The sequence below is a fragment of the Garra rufa genome, chromosome 3, assembly GCF_049309525.1.
Source record: "Garra rufa chromosome 3, GarRuf1.0, whole genome shotgun sequence".
Lineage (NCBI taxonomy): Eukaryota > Metazoa > Chordata > Actinopteri > Cypriniformes > Cyprinidae > Garra > Garra rufa.
In genome coordinates this window covers 2,487,552-2,512,551 of record NC_133363.1, presented here as the reverse complement: position 1 = coordinate 2,512,551, position 25,000 = coordinate 2,487,552, and the positions used below count along the sequence as shown (strand labels likewise).

Below are 25,000 nucleotides of genomic sequence, written 5' to 3'. Positions count from 1 at the left end.
CCAGCAAAACGAATAATTTTGAGCAGCTTCGTGAACTCGTTTTAATTGAGGATTTTAAGAATTCGTTGCCAGACAAAATTGTGGTCTATTTAAACGAGAAAAAGGTTTCTACTCTTGCCGAGGCCGCCGTGTGTGCCGATGAATTTGTTCTAACGCACAAAAATGTGTTTTTAACTTCTGGCCGGCGTGAACCGTTTCATCTTACGAATTCGGACAAGAATTTGAAGACTTCAAAGTTATCGAAGTCATTAGAACCATCTGATGCGCGTGAATGTTTTTATTGTCACGAGGTTGGGCACTTGATTGCTGTATGCCCCACTTTGAAGAAGAAAAATAAGTTGAAACAAACAAAAAGTGTTGGTTTCGTACGAACTGTCAGTCAGACATCACAGCCAAAAATTGATAATGTGTTTGAACCTTTTGTTGGGCAGGGTATGATTTCCTTAACCGGTTTATCGAAGGATCAAGTTCCTATTACCTTGTTGCGTGATACTGGAACCGCGCAGTCTTTTATTTTACAAAGCGCGTTGCCCTTTTCGAAGGAAACGTATTGTGGGTTGAATGTATTAGTTCAAGGCATTGAGATGGGAATTGTGAAGGTCCCTTTACACAGGTTGCACCTTCAATCTAAACTAGTAACTGGTTTTGTGAAGGTAGCGGTGCGATCTGAGTTACCTATAGAGGGAATTTCCATGATTATTGGGAATGACTTGGCAGGTGGAAAGGTCCATCTCCTTCCCGAAGTCGTGGATAATCCGTTCGATGAACCTCCGGTTTTTAATAAAGATCCCGCGGCAGTGTTGACTGTATTCCCTGCCTGTGCTATCACTCGAGCTCAGTCACGAAAATTCCCTAATGTTGTTGATCTTTCTGATAGTTTTTTGATGGATGGAGACGCACTTGATTCTGTTTTCTTGCAGCCTGAAGTGTCTGATTTGAAGTCGCTGTCCCCTGGCACTGATGCTGAAAGTAATTCCATTGATGTGTTATTGTCCGTCGATCGTAAGTCCTTTATCGTTGAACAAGCACGAGATCCGTCACTTTCTCATTGTAAGGAGGTCGCTGTCACGAGAGAGGTAATTGAAACTAAATCAATTGGTTATTTCTTTGAAGACGGAGTTTTAATGCGCAAATGGACGCCGTCTGTGGCAGATGAGTCAGGGTGTGACATGATTTTTCAAATTGTAGTTCCTGAATGTTTTCGAGAACAGGTATTGTCTGTTGCTCATGATAAGGGTGCTGGTCACCTGGGTGTAGCTAAGACACGTTATCGCGTGATGCGTCATTTTTTTTGGCCTGGTATTAACTCGGATGTGTCGAAGTTCTGCCGATCTTGCCATACATGTCAGATGGTTGGAAAACCCAACCAGGTTATTTCTCTGGCGCCACTTAAACCAATTCCTGTTATAGGTGAGCCATTTGACCGTATTGTTTTAGATTGTGTAGGACCCCTACCGAAAACAAAATCTGGTTATACCTATTTGCTCACGCTGATGTGCGCTGCGACTCGCTTTCCTGAGGCTATACCAATTCGTTCGTTGAGAGCGAGAACGATTGTTAAAGCTCTTGTTGGATTTTTTTCAACATTTGGCCTTCCGAGAGTCGTTCAGACTGACCAAGGAACGAACTTTATGTCACGTGTGTTCAATCAGATTTTAACTCAGTTGCACATTAAGCATATTGTTTCAAGTCCATATCACCCGGAATCTCAAGGAAGTCTGGAGAGATTTCACCAGACTTTAAAGACCATGTTACGCACTTATTGTACTGAGTCAGAGAAGGAGTGGGATGAGGGTCTGCCATTGCTTTTGTTTGCGGTGAGAGAAACTGTCCAGGAGTCTCTCGGTTTTAGTCCCGCAGAGTTAGTTTTTGCGCACACGGTGCGTGGACCGCTTAAGCTTTTGAAAGAAAATTGGTTGTCTGAACAGCATTCTGTCGTTAACGTGTTGGACTATGTTAGTTCTTTTAGGGAACGTCTTCACAGAGCTTGTGAGCTTGCTCAGTCAGCTCTGTCGGATGCGCAGTCCAAAATGAAAGAACATTTTGATAAACGCGCAACCGCTCGTTCGTTTGAGAAGGGAGACAAAGTTTTGGTTTTGTTACCTCTTCTTGGCTCTGCGTTGCAGGCAAAGTTTTCAGGACCTTATGTGGTGGAGCGAAAACTCAGCGACACGGATTACATCATTCGCACTCCTGATCGACAGCGAAAAACTCGAGTGTGCCACATAAACATGATCAAGCGCTATGTTGTGCGAGGAGAGGAAAAAGAGTCAAAAAGCTCTATTATTCCTTCCGCTTCTATCTCGGTGGTGCCACTGTCCCGTACTGATGATGATGATGATGAGCTGTGTTTGCGAAGTATGCCCACATCCAGTGTTAGACTGAATAACTCTGCAGTCTTGTCTGATTTGAACTCACACTTGTTGCACTTAAGTGACGTTCAGAGTGCAGACGTTGTGAAATTAATTAATTCATTTTTGTGTTTATTTTCTGACGTTCCAACACAGACTACTGTTGTTAAACACGATATTGAGGTATATGATCATCCACCTATTAAACAGAATGCATATCGTGTGAACCCAGCTAAACGAAAGATCATTGAGTCTGAGGTGAAATATCTTGTGGAGAATGGTTTGGCTGTGTCCAGTTCGAGCGCTTGGAGTTCGCCCTGCTTGCTGGTTCCGAAGCCCGATGGAACGCATCGTTTTTGCACTGACTACCGTAAGGTAAATGCGATTACAAAGCCTGATTCGTTTCCTTTACCGTTGATGGAGGACTGTGTTGACAATGTGGGTTCGGCGCAGTTTGTGACAAAGTTAGATCTTCTGAAGGGTTACTGGCAAGTTCCCTTGACCGAACGTGCAGCCGAGATAGCCGCATTTGTCACTCCTGATAACTTCCTCAACTATACGGTCATGGCCTTCGGACTTCGTAACGCGCCAGCTACATTTCAACGGTTGATGAACTCCGTGCTAGCAGGGGTACAGAATTGTAAAGCATATTTGGATGATATTGTGGTTTATTCGTCGTCTTGGCAAGAGCATGTGGACACATTGACTACTGTCTTCACACGGTTGCGTGATGCCTCTCTCACCTTAAATCTGTCAAAGTGTGAGTTCGCAAAGGCCACTGTCACTTATTTAGGGAGACAGGTTGGTCAAGGACAAGTGCGTCCTGTTGCTCAAAAGGTGCAAGCAATTGTTGATTTTCCTGTGCCTCAGACCAGGCGTGAACTTCGCCGTTTTCTCGGCATGGCTGGTTATTATAGAGCATTTTGCCGAAACTTTTCCGATGTTGCTCTACCCTTAACTGACCTGCTTCGTTTGTCTCAAAAGTTTGTGTGGGATGCGGCATGCCAGCACGCTTTTAATGCTATTAAAACTTTGCTGTGTAGTGTGCCAGTGTTGGCCGCTCCGGATTATTCACGTCCTTTTAAAATTGACGTTGACGCCAGTGCTACGGGTGCAGGTGCAGTTCTTCTGCAAGATGATGCTGATGGAATTGAGCACCCTGTAGCATATTTTTCGAAAAAGTTTTTATCGCACCAAAAAAACTATAGCACAATTGAGAAAGAGGCATTAGCGTTGCTTTTGGCACTGCAACACTTTGAAGTGTACGTTGGATCAAATCCTAATCTTGTGCGGGTTTTTACCGATCACAATCCTCTGGTATTCTTGGCCCGTATGCGCAATGCAAACCAAAGAATTATGCGTTGGTCCTTATTTGTTCAAAATTTTAACTTGGAAATTTGTTATAAAAAGGGTAAGGAAAACGTATTAGCAGATGCATTGTCTCGTTCTTTTGAATTTGTATAAAAAAAATAAAAATCAACTGTGTTGATTTTTCTTTGTGTGTGGGGATGTTACGTTCCTCGCATCTGCGCGATTTGCTTTGTGTATGTGCATGTGTTTTTGTGTGTGCAGGTGGCCCATTGGTGTAGTGATGGATCACGTGATTGCTGAACTTGGAGCCAGCTGATAAAAGGGCGGTGTTTTTGAAACATGGCGAGCTCATTCTAAGCGTGTGCGTCGAGGCGTGTGGAGCTCCGGATTCCAGTGCTACAATGGACCGCTAAATGTTTTCTTTTGATTTGTTTAGTGTCCGCATTCTGTTACCGTATCTTGGAGCGTAGGGGTGACCTGCCCTTTATTTTTGAATCATTTTTTGCGATGTGTTTTTGGTAAGGGAGGAAGGGAAGTTATTTGTAATTTTATTTTCTTTATTTACAGGTTATTTATATGATTTATTTTCTTAGTGGCTTTGTTTGTTATTTTGGCCTTGGGTCATCCTGAAACCAATGCTCCATTTCTTCATATATATTTTTCTTATCTAATTCTTTTTCATTAATAAATGATTTAACTTTATCATTTAGTGTTTGGTGATTTGTAGTATCTGGAATCCCGTCACTTACATGTGTGCGCGTCTGACCCCTAGACATCGGGTCATAACAATGATTTATTTTCATATCAGGAAATAAATAATCCAGCTTGTCACAAGTCACAGAACATACAAACATGCAAAAATTGTTAGTTTAGCTTATGATCGCCCTTTTTTATGTTGTCTGACAAAATGTTTGAAATGTCGAAAACTGAAAAAACTTGTTGTGAACACATCAGAATGACATCCTCATCCTCAGCAGCGGGAGGATCACTCCTGCAGCCACTGTCCTCAAATCACATCCATCGCTCAGCACTGATCTCACAGCAGAAACAACAGCAGCAGCACAGCGTCTGACGCTCCGTCACTCAAAACCAGCGGTTCATTCACAGCACTCGTCCTCTGAGAGCCAAATCAGATAATGGGATCTTTGTATGAGGGTCCGGTTAGATAGAGGGCCGCCCCGGACAGTTTACTCTTTAACTGTGTGTGTGTATGTGTGCCTTACGGGTCAATATCTAATTAGGGCTTAAGTGCTGAGAGTAATAGATCAGAAACAAACTAATCATAGCTGAGCATCTCTGTATGCAACAAGGTCAGGAGGGCAAACACAAATGCACAAACACGGCTGGCCAGGATTATATATTTATTATTAAAACACGGTGCATATTACTTTGTAAAACTTAGTCGAAAAACTGTAAGCACTTCCAATACCTGTGAGTCTTAATTGAATTCTGAATATAATTCTTTAAAGGTTTTTCAAAGAAGTCTCTTCTGCTCACTGAGGTTGCATTTATTTGTTTAAAAATACAGTAAATCAGAAAAATTGTGAAATATTATTAGAATTTTAAAAAGCATTTTTTTATGCAAATATCTTTTAAAATAGAATTTATTTCTGTGATCAAACCTGAATTTTCAGCATCATTACTCCAGTCTTCAGCGTCACATGATCCTTCAGAAATCATTCTAATATGCTGATTTGCCGCTTAATAAACATTTCTGATTATTATCAAGGTTAAAAACAGATGTGATGCCCAGTATTTTTTGTGGGAACTGTAATATATTTTAGTTTTCAGGATTAATAGATGAATAGAAGGTTCAAAAGCATAGGGTTTATTTTAAATATAAATATTTTGTATCACTGAGGTTGCATGTATTTGATTAAAAATACCGTAAAATCAGTAAAATTGTGAAATATTATTAGAATTTTTAAAAGCAGTGTTTTATGCGAATATCTTTTAAAATATAATTTATTTCTGTGATCAAACATGAATTTTCAGCATCATTAATCCAGTCTTCAGTGTCACATGATCCTTCAGAAATCATTCTAATATACTGATTTTAAGAAGTATTTCTGATTGTCAGTGTTGAAAACAGTTGTGCTGCCCAATAATTTTGTGGAAACTGTAACATATTTTAGTTTTCAGGATTTATAGATGAATAGAAAGTTCAAAAGCACAGTGTTTATTTAAAATACAAATATTTAGTATCACTGAGGTTGCATTTATTTGATTAAAAATACTGTAAAATCAGTAAAATTGTGAAATAGTATTAGAATTTTAAAAAGCAGTTTTTTATGCAAATATCTTTTAAAATAGAATTTATTTATTTGATCAAACCTGAATTTTTAGCATCATTACTCCAGTCTTCAGTGTCACATGATGCTTCAGAAATCATTCTAATATACTTATTTGCTGCTCAAGAAACATTTCTGATTATTATCAGTTGAAAACAGATGTGATGCCAAATATTTTTGTGGAAACTGTGACATATTTTATTTTTTTGGAATTCATAGATATAGAAAGTTTAAAAAGCACAGCGTTTATTAAAATCAAAATATTTTGTATCACTGAGGTTGCATTTATTTGATTAAAAATACCGTAAAATCAGTAAAATGGTGAAATATTATTAGGATTTTTAAAAGCTCTTTTTTTTTGCGAACATCTGTTACATTAGAATTTATTTCTGTGATCAAACCTGAATTTTCAGCATCATTACTCCAGTCTTCAGTGTCACATGATCCATCAGAAATCATTCTAATATACTGATTTGCTGCTCAATACACATTTCTGATTATGATCAGTTGAAAACAGTTGTGCTGCCCAATAATTTTGTGGAAACTGTAATATATTTTAGTTTTCAGGATTTATAGATGAATCGAAAGTATGCAAGGTTGCATTTATTTGATTAAAAATGCTGTAAAATCAGTAAAATTGTGAAATATTATTAGAATTTTAAAAAGCATTTTATTATGCGAACATCTGCTAAAAATGTATTACTTCGATCAAACCTGAATTTTCAGCATCATTACTCCAGCCTTTGGATCTTTCAGAAATAATTCTAATATGCTGATTTGCTTGCTCAAGAAACATTTCTGACTATTATCAGTTGAAAACAGATGTGATGCCCAATACTTTTTGTGGAAACTGTAATATATTTTAGTTTTCATAATATTATGTTTTTATTTAGTATTCAAATTTAGTTTTCAAATATAAATCATTTTGTAACATTAAATTTGAATGCATCCTTGCTGAATAAAATTATTAATTTGTTAAAAAAAACAAAAACAAAAAAAAAAAACCACACAGTATTGTTTGTGTTTGCATTATTATCTGCTCTCACATCAACTAGATGAACACTGACTAAGAGTATCGTGCCATGAAGTCGACAGCGGCATGACAGAAGCTCAGTTGTTTTCAAAACAATTCAGCGTTTCCAGTAACAAGCGGATTTTTCCAACAAGTAACTATGTGACAAAACACTAGATCAGTGTGTTCAGTCTCTGTATTGAGCTCTCAGAGCAACAGCTGAGCGAACCGAGGCTTCATTTGACTGTCTCTCTCTCTCATATATTTCACAGATTTTCTACACAGAAGTCTCTGTGCATTTCGCACCTGATTTTGCACAAAAAATAAACTTAGTTGCATCTTTGCAGCTGTTTCAAATGTGGCAAATCCAGTTGTTTATTATGAACTAGACAAAAAAACCTTCTAAAATATCAACTGTATGGGTCAAAATTATCTTTTTTATGCCAAAAAATAATTAAGATATTGAATAAAGATCATGTTCCATGAATATATTTAGTACATTTTCTTCTGTAAATATATAAAAAAGGAATTTTTTGATTTGTAATATGCATTGCATAGTAATATGCATTAATTTGAACAACTTTAAAGGCGAATTTCTCAATATTTAGGCTTTTTGCACCAGATTCCAGATTTTCAAACAGTTGAATCTCAGTCAAATATTGTCCTATTCTAACAAACCATGCATCAGTAGAAAGTGTATTTATCAGCTTTCAGATTATGTATAAATATTAACTAAAAAAACTGGTTCTAATAATAATACTATTTTTTTTTTACATTTATATAGCTCTTTTCTAGACACTCAGGATGAAATTATTTGATCAAAAATACAATAAAAACAGTAATACTGTGACAAATTATTACAATTAAAAATATCTGTAAAATCAGTAAAATTGTGAAATATTATTAGAATTTTAAAAAGCTGTTTTTTATGCGAATATCGGTTTAAGTCTAATTTATTTATTACTTTAAATACAGGGTTTATTTAAAATACAACTATTTTGTATCACTGAGGTTACATTTAATTGATTAAAAATACCGTAAAATCAGTAAAATTGTGAAATATTATTAGAATTTTAAATGAATTTTTATGTGAATATCTGCTAAAATAGAATTTATTACTTTGATCAAAAGTGTTTGATGAAACTTAGGATGAATTTATTTGATCAAAAATACAATAAAAACAGTAATACTGTGACAAATTACAATTTAAAATAGCTGTTTTCTATGTGAATATCTGTTAAAATGTAATTTATTTCTGTGATCAAAGCTGAATTTTCAGCATCATTACTCCAATTTTAGTGTCACATGATCCTTCAGAAATCATTCTCATATGCTGATTTGCTGCTCAAGAAACATTTCTGGTTATTATCATTGTTGCCCATTATTTTTTTGTGGAAACTGTGATATGTTTTAGTATTCAGGATGTTTTTGATGAAAACAAAGTTTAAAAGAATAGAATTTATTTGAAATATAATCATCTTTTGTAACATTATAAATGTCTTTAATTGGTCACTTTTGATCAGTGATAATCCTTGATAATTAAAAGTATTAATTTCATTCAAAAAATAATAAGAAATCCTTAAAAATTACTTAAACCAGCTTCTAAATATATGGGTGTATTTAAATTTCTAAGCAAGAATTATTGCAAATTTTAGAGCGATCAATAAAAATGTTTAAGACAGTTAGGGTATGTCAAAAAACTCCCGTCTTATCCCGCTGTTTTACCTTTTTTTTGTAAAGGGTTTTGCACATTCACTTTTCTAAACACTGCACCGATGTAGAATGATTTTGAAGTTGGAGGAGAAAATTTAGACATACCCTAACTGTCTTGAACTGGAATACACAGAGCTATACTGCCCTCCAAAGGCAAAGTGCAGTAACTACGCGAAAACTGAAACTGAGAAAAATGCCTTTAAAGTTTTTGACAGCTAGTCAAACACTCTCGCTTCTCTGAAAGACGACTAAATTAAACCAGGAGGCTTTGCCACGAGACAAAACAGTTGTCACATTGTCCATTTTAAGCCTTAACTCAATTTTGACCAAATGTGTAGTTACTGCGCTTTGCCTTTGGAGGGCAGTATAGACAAGATGAGCATTTCAGCTTAAAAAGTATATAAATTGTCAGGCTTTTTTTTAGAAAATGACAGATTGTTTCACTAGATAAGACCCTTATTCCTTGGCTGAGATCGTTTTGTGGTCTAGGGTCACAAATTTTAACCTAAATCCTGGATGTTGACACATTATCTGTCAGTGACCCAGGTTAGGTTATTCAGTCGTTCAGCTGTTTGCAAAACACAGTAGCTTCACCAGTAACAAGCTATTGTTTCCAATGAAACTTTACATCACTGTTTACATGTCATTAAGCTTGCATGATCTGTACTGTAGCACGGAAATGTGCAATTCATTCCAGTTTGTATTTTCATTCATATTTACTGTTGTAATGTGTATAAGGCTCACTGTAGTTATCACTCACAAAATGTGTCACTGATTTGAGTCTCTGTGTGATATAATTGGCCTATTGGTAAGCCCCTCCCCTCGAATGCAGCTCAGCCAATGGCAGCTGAGGATCAGTTGCACTGAGACTGGAATTTGGACATCTTTAGGTTTCAGCGCCATAGAGACTCATGCTTTTGTCATACACTAATTAATAAACACTTACTTAGATTTCTAGTCTTGTTTCCAGCCAAAATATCTAAAAATTCTTAAATCCAGAAGGATTTTCTTAAAAAAAAAAAAAAAAATAGTTAAAATTAAGTGAGTTTTTGCTTAGAACAAGCAAAATAATCACCCAATGTGGTAAGCAAAAACATCTTATTTCAAACAGAAAACAAGATTATTTTTGTTACCCCGTTGACAGATTATTTAGCTTGTTTCAAGCAAAAACACTCTAATTTTTTCTTTTTCTTCTGAAAGCAAACCCTTCTTGATTTTAGTATTTCTAGATATTTTGGCTGGAAACAAGACAAAAAAAAAAAAAAAAAAAAAAAAATTCTAAGTTCACTTCCAGAAGGAAAAAATACTGATAATTGACTCACCCCTTGTAATCAAAGATGTTTATGTCTCTTTTTTTCAGTTGTAAAGAAATAATGTTTTTAAGGACAACATTCAGGATTTATCTCCATATAGTGGACTTCAATGTGAGTTTTAATTTCCAAAATGCTGTTTAAATGCACTTTTAAAGTGCTCTAAACAATCCCAGCTAAGGAATAATGGTTTTATCTAGCGAAACAATCTGTCATTTTCTAAAAAAAAAAAAAAAAAAAAAAACGGACAATTTATACACATTTTAAGCATTTTCATTTGGTAGTGGGTCAACATATAACCATAAAAACAATAAGGAGCCATCTACTTGCTTCTGTGCATGTTTGTAAGTGAGCCGCATGCTTTAATAGCATTTTTTTTTTCTTCTGTGCTATGATGTTTGAGTAAAGTCTGTAATTGAGGAAAGCATGGTAAACTTAAAATAATTAAGTAAGAATTACTCATCAAACTCTATCTGTACACGTTAAATGTACTTGTTTCCTTTGCAAATTTTACTTAACTTAGTTAAGTAGATTTAACTTAATTCCATCCAATTTTACTTAAACAATATGCATGCTAAATAAAAATTAAGTAAATTTACTTTTTTTCTTCAGTGTAGTTTAGTATGTTTTATTGATACTTCATGTTCGTTCATTGTTAGTTAATGTCAAACGCACTAATGTTGAAGAATTCAAACTGAAAGTTAAGTTTGTTATCGGCAACTAAAATAAATATTTACATCTTTTTTTGATGAAAATACCCAGTCAGTTCAGTCAAAGTGCATTAAAACGAATGAATGAAAAACTGACTGAACGAAAGGATTTTTACATACAATTGCACTCGCGAACTCAAGGGCCGAACTGAACTCAAGAATTCAGGAGATTTGACTTAATTCCATCCAATTTTACTTAAAAAAATATGCATGCAAAATAAAAATTAAATAAATGTCCTTTTTTTATTCCGTGTAGTTTAGTATGTTTCATGCTCGTTCATTGTTAGTTAATGTCAAATGCACTAATGTTGAAGAATTCAAACTGAAAGTTAAGTTTGTTATCTGCAACTAAAATAAATATTTACATCTTTTTTGATGAAAATACCCGGTCAGTTCAGTCAAAGTGCATTAAAACGAATGAATGAAATACTGACAGAACGAAAGGATTTTTACATCCAAAGTGCACGCGCGAACATAAACGCCTGGAGAACTCAAGGGCCGAACCTTTCTGCTGCGCTGTCTGCTTTTACTATTTTATATTTCACTTGTGTAAATTGTGTATAGACTCTGTCACGCAGCACAACAGCTGTTTCATATTCTAATAAAGCTTTCAGTGTGAGTTAGTGCTCTAATTTGGTAAGTACACACTCGTAACGCGTTTAAAGGCCGCTGCGGCAAGCGCGTGTTAAGTGTGATGTTGTTAACTCCGCTGCTTTTACTCACTGAGCACTTCAGCAAACACAAACACACACACACACACACACACACACACACACACACACACACACACACACACACACACACACACACACACACACACACATATTAAAGTCAATTACAATAATTGCTTAATCAATTGTTGGAGGCGGCTCACGCGTCTGATGGAAAGGTGAAGGAGAGAGGCAGATGATTGACCCGGAGCTCATTTGCGCTGATGGAGCCGAAATAATTCGCAATGGTCCCTCCACGCTGAGAGCGGAGGAAAAAAGACGTGTTTATTACTAAAATCTGTCAGGCAGGTGCGACGCACTGACACCGGCACCGAGAGGCCCGCAGGCGGACGCCGAGACCAGAGGAAATTATGATCAAATGCGAGACACACTCAAATCACATGAGTTCGTGAGCTCTGATTGGCTCTCGGGTCGCCGTGGGAAACGCTGCACGTCCTGTCACTCTGTCAGCTGTGACGTAAAGCAGAGAAGCGAGAAATCACTTCAGACTGTTTGTAGTTATTAGTTTCACAGCGTTCTGACATTAATAAGGCCTCGTTCACACACTCGGCGCTCAGGATCGACACCCGTGTTACTAACAGCTACGACAATCATCTGCTCTTCTGACTGATCGCAGGAACAGAATGAATATATTCTGATATAGTCAGGACTCCTCTACGCTGTAAAAAGTGATGTTGACTGTTGAAGTTTAAAGTAGTTTTAAAAGGTTAAGGTGCCATAGAATGCATTGATACTACATACATATCTACATAAAAGGTATATGGCATAGGAAAGGGCGAAAATTCTCCAGAAACGGTTTTACTGGTCCATTTACAACCCTAGGATTTGTCCCTAGAATGAAAAAATGTTGTTACCTTATTTGGAAGGTCCGTGAATATTAATGAGGGGCTCTGCTCTGATTGGCTGTTTCACAGAGTGGATCATTTCAGTAGCTCGCACATGGAGGAAAATATATATTTAACCCTCTGGTGCTCTTCGGTCACTTTAGACCGAAAATTTTACTGTTTTGAATTTTTGACTTTTAACCATTTGGAATGTCAACACAAAAAAAAAAAAAAAAAAAAAATTTAGGGCATGATTCAAGCAGGCTAAGTGGTCGTAAAAAAAATAGTCACACTGGTGCTCTTCGGTCTAAAATGACCGACCATAGGAAATGAATGGGAAATCGACAAAAATACAAATATTTAGAGATTTTTTCTTTCTCACACATCCACACACACGCACAAATGAACTATAACACAGCAAATTGAGAATATGTAAAATAAATAAATAAATAAATAAATATATATATATAAATTACATATCCAGAGTGCAAAAGACACACACTCTCTTGGATATACAAAAAATTAACACTTCAAATCATATTTATAACAAAAGACTATCCCAAACTGGATAAGAAATAGTCTTTGAGATTGTTTAAATGTATGTTCAACTATTCCACCTAATAAAAATGCTGAATCAATTGTCTAAAAACAACTAGACAATTCACAAGCTGCTCTGTAGAGAACTATACAGGCATCAAGTTACACCTGCCATTACAGATGTTTTTCTCGTTTTTTACAACCAGATCTGCCTTCAAAAATTAGTGTTGAATGGCTGAGTCTCTATTTTAACCTGGAATACTGCATTAATTAAAAAATAATAATAAAAATAAAAATATTATTCTCAATGGCAAAAAACAAGGATATTAATTACAGCATAAATATTAATTATTACCACAAAACCCTCTCAAAATGCAAAATGCAAAATAAAAAATATTATTAAACAAAAATGAATTCGAATGGTTTTACTGAAAAAAATTACAAGATGCGTTACAGGTGTCCGGTCACTTCTGACCGCGAAGAGCACAAGTGCGACTCCGAAACGAAGAGCACCAGAGTCACGGAGCTTAAGCCGCTATTAATATGCGGGTCATTGTAACTGCCAATTAGACTGCACGATCATTTTACTTTCACTTTTGTGATCGCACATGCTCTGTGTAACTTTATACTACAGCGGCAGTACTCACCACATGTTTTACAAGTGTAGATGCTTGTCAGTGATGCTCAGGATCTGTAAATCATTTGCCATCGCCCACACAGTCATCTCTCCTTACTCTGTTTATGTGATAAGTGAAGTCTTATGTACTGCAATGTAACAGACTACTGCTAGCAGTAAGCTAACTGTGTCCCTTCAGTGGCTCGCCTTGTTTTTATTAGAACTCCTTATTTGTTTTCCTTGCATTTCTGAGTAAGTTACAGACACCAACCCATCCCTGCACTTAACATCTCCTGCACAACCTGGAACATAACATTTATTCCTGTGATCTGCCATTTTCACTATTGTCCTCACTTTGTTTTTGTTTTTTTCTTCTTCACAGTAGCTTATCTGCAGAACTTCTGATGATTGGGCGATGCAAATGTTGGGGGCGTGGCTATTAATGATCGCGACTATAACGTCATAGTCTGTGTTATGTTAGAATTAGCCTATTTTTCAGTGGTCTTTTGCAAACACCAGAATTATATAAGAAGGAGGAAACAATGGTGTTTGAGACTCATGGTATGTTATGTCCATGTACTGAACTGTTATTCAACTATGCCAAGGTAAACACAGTTTTCTATTCCATGGCACCTTTAACATTCGCACATTTTGAAGTCTTGCACAATACAGTCTGCCAGAGTCTAGCATGATTAGCAAGTTACTAGCATGTTGTTAACATTTTTAACAAATTACTAGCATGTTTCTAGCATGATTAACATGTTACTAGCAGGTTGTTAGCATGATTCTAGCATGAATTGGCATGTTACTAGCATGTTGTTAGCATGACTAACAAATTACTAGCATGTTTCTAGCATGATTAACATGTTACTAGCATGTTGTTAGCATGATTCTAGCATGAATTGGCATGTTACTAGCATGTTGTTAGCATGACTAACAAATTACTAGCATTTTTCTAGCATGATTAACATTTTACTAACATTTTGTTAGCATGATTCTAGCATGATTAGCAAGTTACTAGCATGTTTCTGGCATGAATAGTATGTTACTAGCATGTTGTTAGCATGATTAACAAATTGCTAGTATGTTTCTAACATGATTAACATGAAACTAACATGTTAGCATGGTTAGGAAATTACTAGCATTATTAACATGTGGTCAATGGCCGGTGAATGGGAGTACTAGGGGCATAACTTTGAGCGCATCAAAATCGATATTTTTACAACAATAAGAAGACTCGACACACCATCGAATGCGAATGAATGGACTCCATAAGACGAAATATTAGGCTTATATGAGGCTCTTTTTACAACTAGGTTAATATTGTTTTTCACTTGCGACAGAACAACGAATTAGCCATGCATTTATATGGAAATATGCTTTAGGAGCTATCCATCTTTACTCTCCTCGCATTCGGAGATCGACACGTCTTGACTGGCAAGACGGCCGCGAGCGGAAACTCAAACAGTGAAAGTGAGTTGTTCAAAAACTTTCTTTTTAGTAAACTCTGTGTACACAAACAATGTTCTCAATGCTGGAGTTCATGTGTAGAGACCCATGCAGGCGATACTTCTAGCAACGTTTCATGGTGTGTCGAGCCTTCTTAGTGTTGTAAAAAATATAGATTTTGATGCGCTCAAAGTTATGCCCCTAGAACTCCCATTCACCGGCCATTGACCACAAAACGAAATCACGGTCTATCTCAAAAACGGCTCGTTTGTCGTAATTATGCTTTTAGATATAAGCTTGTCTCATTTACAGTAAAAAAAAAAAAACAGCCCAGGTTGCATTTTGGCAATAGTTATCCTTTAAGCTTCAAGTCCTAAACAAGTCACTATAGTGCTGTTTGCCCAAATAAATTAGTGTCTCTGTATTAATTACTACAGTACATTTAAAGTCAATAATAGACAGTAGATATGATTATAAAAGATAGGCTATAATAATTAGTGGTGTTTCATTGAGGAATTAATCATTGTTTGTGATCAAATAGCCTAATTGAATTGATTTATTTTAAGTCCACTGTTTCATTTGTTAACGATTCAGTGATTTTAATGAATCAGTTGAGTCAAATATTTAATAACTTGTTAATAGGTAATATAGACATTCATTTATTGTGAATTCATCTATTTCTTTAAAGACATGAAAGTGAGTGGCTGGTGAACAGGAAGAATAGAGTGAACTTTCTATACATAGGCTATTTCACGTGAAAAAATATAAACATTTTTGAAAGCCCAATTATTAGGCTACTGCTGTTTCACTATACATCGTGTTTCTTCTTCTAATTATTGTAAGTGGTTTATAGTGATTATGTTTAATTTAAACGTCAAAGGGGCTGTTCACATGTCGCATCTTTTGCGCGCTCAAGTTTGTTATTTCAAATGTAGACGCACGGTATGCACGCTCATAATGGAAGCGAAGAGGTCACGACGCGCCCGTTTTTTTTTCCAGGCGCGTCCGCGCCGCATAGAGATAAAAACATCTCACCGCAGGTCTTGTGACAAGAACCAACCAAACAGCTTCATCCTTTTCCTTAATAACATTGAAAGTACTGCCAAATTGGAGAAACAGCTTATAATAGCTGTACAGGAATAACCATTTTTAAATAAATTTAATAGCAGAGCTACTGCAAGCAATTTTAATGCTGGAAATCCATTTATCCTTTGCTGAAACTTCCGTCTCTTCATGGAGAGCGGGTCATGGTTGCTTAACAACGGCAGACGCCAGGGGAGTGCAAGAGAAAGTGGCGCGCCTAGTGTTTTTCACACGTTTTTAGGCTCGACATGTGAACGGCCCCTAAAACATTAAATATCTTGAACATTATGTGGATGAAAACATTACAAGCGCTCACTTAGAGAGTCCCTCTCTGGCTCAGTGCCAAAAGCTGCGCTAATCAGTGCGCTTCAGCCTATATTGATCAGAACTCTCCAAAGTTTTTCTTTAGAAGACTTGCCGAGTCACAGGGTTCAAGTCCAAGTCAAGTCTCGAGTCATTGCTGTCAAAGTCTAAGTCGAGTCGCAAGTCTTCTTTGATTATGTCAAGTCAAGTCACAAGTCATCAAATTTGTGACTCGAGTCCACAACTCTGATTACTTGTATGTTTCTAACCTTGATTAACATGTTACTAACATGTTGTTAGCAAATTACTAGCATGTTTCTAGCATGATTAACATGTTACTAGCATGATTCACAGTACATTCAGACAATTGTTTTGTACTACAAGATATTTAGAAATGTTAAAACTGTTAAAGTAATTAATTATTATTTATTAACTCATTAAATATGCACCAATTCGCATATATTTCCAGAACACTGAAATCAAATCAAATTTATGTTTTTTTTATTTTCGTGTATTCTTTTACATCCCAGAAAAGAAATGAACTCATTCAGGTTTGGAATAACTAGAGGGTGTCATGATTATGGACTTTGTGTTCCGTGTTTTTCTTCTGTCTGAGTTCTGTGTTTCCTTATTTGGTTTTTCCTGTTCCTCTCCTCATTATGTCATTATTAGTTAATCTCTTACACCTGTCTGAGTTAATTTACCACCCTTTAAGAGTTGTTTCCTTTCCATGCTTTAGGGTCAGTTCTGGGGCCTCATTTATAAAGACTTGCGTAAAAACCATCCTTGATTTTATCTAAGAACTTTTCTGATTTGATCGTAAGAGCGATTCAGAGAAACGAACGTACCACGAAATCCATGCGTACGCCAGTCATTCGGTTATAAATCACAAATGATTGTGGAATTGTGTGCAGCTGAATGTTCCGCCGTCGAAATGCCCCTGCTTAATTAATTAACATATAAAATGCTCATTCCTAAAGCAAAAACTCTGTGACAATGGCAAGTAAAAAGGAGCGCAAGAAATCAAATTATAGTGAGGCTGAACTATCTGCAATACCAGGCATTACCACAAGGAAACGGTCGTACGCCAAACTGGAATCTGACGTGGAGATAAGTACTTTTCCACATCAAAGACGGTTTTTATAAATCTGTACTTTGACGTGGATTTGATCGTACGAACACTCTAAGATCAAATCAGTGCGTAAGAAAGTTTTGTAAATGAGGCCCCTGGTCTCTGTGTACATGTGTTCCAGCCCTTTGTCTGTGGATTTATTAAAGATTTTAATTTTAAATTTAAATTATTTAGGTGTACTGTCTCTTTAAGGCTGATTGCATAATTGTAATTCGTAGGTAAACAATCCCTCTGTCCTGACTTCTTGCTCTCCTTCAAAATTACTGTTGTATCCCAGGGACAGATTTCAGTAACGTACACACAGTATAATCTGATTTAATCAAAGGCAATCTTTTCCCGTCTCCGTGATGTCATGATGAATTTCAGAAAGCCGAGCGTGACTGTAAAGCAGGACCATCAACCACCGGCGACGTCTCCCAGCACACTGATTAAATATTAATGTCAGTGCACTCCAAGGAGAATCATTCGCTCATAATTTTTACTCTAGATCGCATCTTAGTGCCGCTGCTGGGATGCTCGTTTCTCCGGCATTGCTAATTTCTAGACCGCTCTCAAAGAAAAGTCTCTAAATCAGAGGGGTTTGTCCTTGCTTGAGGGGGTTCAATATGAAAAACTAGCAATTGTTGGTGTGTTTTTTTATTCTGTGACATGTTTATCGATTTATTGGGCTTATAAACTCGGTTCAGCTGATTTGAAATAGCAGGGGTCACGTTTTAGAAAAAAAAAAAAGAAACTGGGTTTCACTGACAAACACACTGCGGTGTGCGAAGGGAAACACTGCGTATAAGAAGACCACTATGTATGATAATTTGGTTTACCCCGGTGGGAATGACATGCAGAAATGTTGAATGTATTTTCATTAATTTCATTCTTCTGAGAGTCCAAATAGCTTCTGTTTTTGGTGCGTGTATAGTCACAAGCTGATTTGCATGAGATGTTGAGAATAATGCACTAATGGTTGCAGGTTATGAAGTACAGGTTTATTGACGGATGATCATGTTTGGCCGTCTGCCATCTGACTGACAGCACGTCTGGCCGACTTTCCTTTCTGCTTGACTGACGCTATTCTGTAACTTTCCACTTGACAGGCTGCATGTACCTGGATCAAATTTGTAATCTTTACAGCGATCTGGCCTTTAGCAGTCCACAACCCAAAGCACACGGTAACGAGTCAATACTGCAGGAGGAACAGAGTGCAGGACTGCAGAGTTTAGGATTAAATGATACATATAAAACAGGCCCACCGAATGCTGGAAAAGAGAGAGGATTTTCCCATTCATCTGCTTCATAGGCCTCGAACTGGAGAGATCAATCAATACAAACACAGCATTTGATTCGAACCAAACAAAAGGTTTATGAAAATAAAAACAAGAACAGGATAAAGGTTACTCGACTGTGCACTTCTGAACTACAAATCCCAGGAATCTTTGCAAATAAAGCAAAATCAGAAATGACGGTACAATATAAAAGCACTGACATGTTTATTGATTGTAAGTGCTTTAAATAGTATATTAATATTCAAATACGTGACCCTGAAGCACAAAACCAGTCATACTGGTCCTTTTTCTGAAAGCTGAATAAATAAGATTTTCATTGATGCATGGTTTGTTAGGATATGACAATATTTGGCCGAGATACAACTATTTGGAAATCTGCAATCCGAGGTTGCAAAAAAATCTAAATATTGAGAATTGCTTCATTTGAAAGTTGTCCAAATGAAGCAACATTTGCATAGCCCAATCATTATTAACATGACATGGTAAGCTTAATGCTAGCGCTAGCCTGTTACATTGCAGTACATTCGATTTTAATTACCACATAAAAGGAGAGATGACTGCACTGATGATGGTGAATGATTTACAGATCCTAAGCATCACTAACAAGGATCTAAACTTGTGTGGTAAGTACTTGTATCGCTGCAGTATAATGTTACACAGAGCACATGTGATAACGTCTAGGTTACGAAGGTAACCCTCGTTCCCCGAAGGAGGGAACGGAGACGTTACATTGGGATCTCGCTTGAGAGACCGATCACCTCTGAGCCTTATTAAAAAGGCCAATTGAAAATTGGCGAGTGGACGTGCGCGCCGGCCACGCCCCCGTACATACGGGTATATAAGATGGCTGCGCGCACCACTCAGTCAGGCTTTTGCTGAAGAGCCGGGAGAGCCCAGCGTCAGCGCGACGCCAGGGGCGTGGCAGGGGAATGTAACGTCTCCGTTCCCTCCTTCGGGGAACGAGGGTTACCTTCGTAACCTAGACGTTACCCCTTCAGTCGAATCACTTCGACGTTACATTGGGAACTAGACCCATGGAAAAGGCCACGACTCTGACGCCGCGTTACGCACAACGCCACGTGCCGGCAGGTCTTCCCAGACGTGTCCGCAGGCGGTCATTGAACGTAACCTTCCCAACGCCCCGAGGCCCCCTTTTTATAAGGGGGCCTGCAGGGATGCCAGATGTACTGAAGCATGGGTTGGGGGGGGGGCGGAGCACATGCAATTTGTGCATGTGGAAATGAGAATAATTCAATATATCCATAAGATTTCTTAGGGATACACGAGGGAAACAGCGGTCTCCTCCGCTGGAAAATATTGAAAAGTATAGCCACAACCTGCGGGGCGAAGGAGACCCAGGCAGGATCACAGCCAAGGACTACTCCGCATCTAGCCCTGACTGCGGGGCATGGAGGACCCAGGTTCGCCGGAGGGAACATTCTGGGAGATAGCGCACGGATCCACGTGGGAATGGCGCAGCAAGCCGACACCAGCCGTCCCCCCGCTCGCCTGAAGTCTTATGTTAAGACACGGGAGGAACGGCCTCTGCGCAGAGGTTGAAGAACCTAGCGAAGGTATTAGGTGTCGCCCAGCCCGCAGCTCTATAGATATCTGCTAGTGAGGCGCCATGAGCCAACGCATAGGATGAAGCAGCACTCTTAATGGAGTGGGCATGAACACCTAAGGGGCATGGCTCTCCCAGATATAGATAAGAGAGGGAGAGGCATCTACCACCCAATGAGCCACCTCAGTTTGGGGACAGCATTCCCTTTCTGCTGAACCCCAAGCAGATAAGCTGCTAGGTGCGTCTGAAGTGCCGAGCGAATTCATTTTCACATAGACACAACATCGCAAGGCTGGGTCTGCCTCCTCCAGGGCAGAGCTTGCAGGTTCACCACCTGACCGCGGAAAAGCGTGGTGGGGAACCTTGGGCACAATAGCCGGGCCGGGGTCTCAGGTAGTAACGTGAGAGTCGCCGGGCCCGAACTTCTTGACACACTTGCTGGCAAGGAAAGCTTGTAGGTCTCCAACCCTCTTAATAGGAGCCGGGGCAGTCAGGAGCGCTGTCTTAATGACAGGACTCGACTGAGGCCCACTGAGCACCTCTGGGGAACCTTTGCTCGTTCAATGGGAGCCAGGGCAGTCAGGAGCGTTTTTCTCGCTCGACTGAGGCCCGAGGCTCCAAGGGAGCGCCCCGCGGCCTGAGAAGGCGACGGGGAAGCTTCCCTACAGAGAAGTTTGTAGGTCTTCTTACCCTCTTGATGGAGGCCAGGGCAATCAGGAGCGCTGTCTAAATGACAGGAATTCTAGCTCGACTGAGGCCAGGGGCTCAAATGAAGCGCCCCGCGGGCCCGAAGGGCGACGGGGGGGTCCCAAGAGGGTATGAGGCGCGGTCTGGCACCTCTGAGGGACCTCACGACCAGTGGGTGCTTACCTATTTTGCTTCATCTACTGCATGTGATATGCGGCTAAGCGGCGGCATATATTCCGAGAGTCGAGGGGACAGCCTGCGCTCCAACTCTCCTGCAGGAAAGGAAGCACTACTGCAATCGTGTATCTCTGTGCCTCTCAGCGAGAGGAATGCCAGCGATAGACCTCATCTCAGTGCGTGAGCCAGCCTTTGCCAAGGGAGCCCAGTACCGAGTGATAGTTTGTATCACGGCCTGTGGAAGGCCGGAGAGATCTATGGTGTCAAGCCGTGCCCTTACAGGGAGGGACTGCCGCGAGGGGAAGGTTACTAAGACCTAAGTCCGGGTGGGCCGTCCTTGCAGCGCAACCTCCAGACTTACTCCTTGTCCTCCCTGGACTCGCACAGAGTCTGCGCAAGGAGGCTCACTGGGGAAGGGCGTACTTGGGCCCCGGAGGTCAGCTATGTGCCAGAGTTACTCTGGCAATGGGAGGAATCGGGAGGGCGAGCGGATGTGGCTGGGCCTGCCGATATAACTCCAACTAGCTGCGTCACGGGGTGGAGTCGCCATTCTGCAGGTGGGTGGACTGCCGTGGGAACCGGGGGGCTGCACGGTTGAGTTTCCCTGCTTTAAATGAATGGCAAGTAGCAAAATCTGCCACGTTGGACTCCATGGGAGCAGATGGGAGGAGCTGTAAGCCTCTGTTGTACATGGCAACCCAACCCGTGGTAAGCCACGGGCTGACTTGTCGGCAATACTGCGGGAAAACGCCAGTCCGGAGAGAGCCGAGATGCCATGCCCATCATAGGACTCGATCGTGCTGCAGCGGTCTCACATGAAACAGCTTAGCGGCAAGCGGCTAGAGCTGACATGTGCCCCAGGAGCCTCTGATTTGAGGGGACCGCTGAATAGTTCCTGATTAGCTCAGAGACTACAGCACCAACTGCGCGCTCTTGGTAGCAAGGCGGGCCGTCTTGTGGACCGAGTCGGGCTCCCGACCGAGGAAAGGGATTCCCTCGGTTGGCCTGAAGGACCAGATGGCGGGGGTGCCGAGGCACCAGGTCCCTGTATTCGCACAACGGAACTCACGAGTGGGCTGGTAAGCACCAGTCGAAGAGACGGTTGAAGACGCGAGTACCTGTCTGCCGAAGAGGGGACAGGGGAGCTCCTATGGCCTAAAGAAGGCAGGAAGGAGAGGGACTAGCCAAGTGGAAGCACCTCGCGCTGAGCGCTCGACCCCCGGGGCAGACCGCCGGAGGGGTGTGCACCGGGGAAAGATCGAGACGCGACAGCGGGTGCCCTTCAGGCAGATGGCTGCAACCCAGCCCTGGAGACGGAAACATACTTGTATGTGCGTCGTCGTGAGCATGTGTGCCGACAGCCTAAGAAGGGATCGGAACAGAGCTCCATCCAGGGCGGATGTTAACCCACCACTCTAACTGGACACGTGAAGTCAGGACTCTTATCAAACCCCGACCTCGTCCCGGCCGGAGAGACAGGCTGGATCGCGTCCTTCGCCAGTAGGAACGCGACCTCCGCAGGCAGAACAGAGGCACGCCTGTTTCCGAATAAAGAATGTAAGGGGTACCTGTGAGTCTGGGCGGACGCCTGGAGCCGGGCCGTACCGTCCGTATCAACCAGTGTAGTGGTATCAAGGGAACGTTGACCGGCGTGACCGTGGTGGGGCAGCCTGGGGAAAGACAGGGAAGGAGACAAAACCCAGAAGGATAAACGTCCTGGAGAAGTGTCTAACTGCGCTAAGCAGTGCTTACCTACTTCCCTGGTTCCCGCGCTGGCGACATCCGGTCCCGAGTCTGGTTCCGAGGAGTGGAAGTGCTGCTCAGGAAGGAAACTCGGGGCCGGGGCCCCAGAGGTGAGAAAGCTGGGTCTTTCTGTGATTTCAAATGACCGGCTAAGTCCCGCTTCCAGCGGGAGTGCCGACAGAGTAGCTCTCTCCACCTCCGGGGGTGCTCGCATCAGGGACGCTTCGAAGCTCGCCTGCGAGGGTCTTCCGTCGCAGGACCCTGAGAGGCGAGCGGCGTCCCTCTCCCACGGGCGGCTCGACGTCGGCTGCGAGCCTGGATCGTGTGGCTCAGCAGGGGACGGAGCTGCGGGGGGACGCCCTCGGCGACGGGCAGGCGGAGGCGGGGGCCCAGGCGGCGGAATGGTAACTTCGCGGCGGGGCAGGATATGTTGGACGGCCTCCGTCTGCCTCTGGACCGTTGGAGCGCCAGAGGAGACGCCCAGCCCGAACGACGGGGAGGCGTACTGCTCTGGCAACTCGACGGGGTATGCTGATGGGCGGAGGATCGCAGGCTTTTGGGGGCCGGCGATACGTTCGACGCCGCTGAGCAAAAACCCTTCACGGTGTCGCCGAATAGGCCGCTCTGGGGAATGGGAGAGTCGAGAAAGCGAACTTTGTCGGCCTCTGCCATCCGGGCCAGAGTCAGCCATAGGTGGCGTTCCTGGACCACGCAGGTGGACATCACCTGACCAAGGGGACACGCCGCGACCTAGTGGCCCGAAGGGCGAAGTCAGTGGCGGCGCGGAGTTCTTCAAGTACCCCCTGGTCAGGACCACTCTCGTGCAGGCCTTAAGGTGCCTGCACCTGGCACTTTTGCAGTGTTGCAATGGCCTGCAGGGCGGGGCAGCGTGTCGGGGGGCGCAGAAAAGGCCCAGCCGATGAGGGCGGAAGAAATTTCACATGCCCTAAAAGGGAGACGCGGAGGGCCCCACCAGGCGGCCGCGCCCGCGGGCAAAGGTGCACCGCGATGGCGCGCCCGACCTGGGGGACCGCCACGTACCCCTTGGCTGCCCCGCCATGGAGAGTGGCGAGGGGAGAGGAGCTGGAGTGCGCTTCAAATTAATAGGGCGCCATCGATTTTGTCAGCTCCTCATGCACATCCGGTCAGAACGGGACCGGGGGGGAGCGCGGCGCTGCCGCCGGTGCCCCCCCCAGGAACCAGTCGTCCAGCCTAGAAGGATCGGCCGGAGGCCCCTGAGGAACCCTCAAACCGATCCCCCCCGGCTGCCCGGAAAAGCATAGCCGACAGTTCGACATCAACCTCCGGGGGGGGCAGCGACCACGGGTGGGCGCCGCGCCGCGGGAAGAGATGTGTCACCGTCTGACTCTCCCTCTGATGCTGTGACAGACATCTCATCCTCTGCAGGAGCACCGAAGGAGACGCTCAGCCCGCCAGGCGGGGAAGCGTCTGCTGCGGAAACTCAACGGGACCGCGCTGAGATAGAGAGGTCCGCAGGGCTTTTGAGCCGGCGGAACGCTGTCTATCGTAAATTGAATGTCCCCCCCCCGCGCCCCACCGCGGTGGCCGAAGAGCATAGGCGGCTCAACGGCTGACCACGGGAGGGAGGCGGGGGGAGCCAGCTCGCGAACGAGCGGCAGGACTTCAGCGTGGTCATGGTCATGCTTTCACCGCATGGACCATTCATGAGCACCACCCCAGCGTGCTCAAAGCCTAAACACGTGAGGCAGCGCTCATGTCCGTTCGCTGAGGAGAGGAAACTACCACATCCAGAAACGCACGGCCGAAAAGACATCCTGAAAAGGACGTCTAAAACGGCCGCTAGAAATTGCTCTTTTGTGATCCCGGTTTGCCCAGGGAGGGGCCGCGGGGCAATGCACTCGCCGGGGCTGCTCGCTGGAATGCAAAAAGGCTTTATATGGCCGTGAAAACGGCCGCCCGCGGGACCGCGCTGACGGCTGCCAAACAATGCTCTTTCTGTGAAACACTCTTTTAGTTATGGCAGCGCAGCAGCAGGAGGGAGCATGAACTCTGAAGAACTCTTCTCGGCTGTTTAGAGGCTCGACACATCGGCTCTGAAAGCAAAAGTCTGACTGAGTGGTGCGCGCAGCCATCTTATATACCCGTATGTACGGGGGCGTGGCCGGCGCGCACGTCCACTCGCCAATTTTCAATTGGC

General features: G+C 41.9%; 1 protein-coding gene across 1 annotated transcript in view; it reads left to right on the top strand.

Annotated features, from left to right (window-relative positions):
- The window catches only part of LOC141332528 (phospholipid-transporting ATPase ABCA1), a 180,838-nt gene that overhangs the window by 640 nt on the left and 155,198 nt on the right, over positions 1–25,000 (top strand). Inside the window, exons 2-4 of the mRNA XM_073837656.1 lie at positions 654–2,375; positions 2,508–3,512; positions 4,617–4,728. Of these exons, the coding sequence (XP_073693757.1) occupies positions 654–2,375; positions 2,508–3,512; positions 4,617–4,728 (2,839 nt within the window). The remainder of the gene's footprint in view (positions 1–653; positions 2,376–2,507; positions 3,513–4,616; positions 4,729–25,000) is intronic.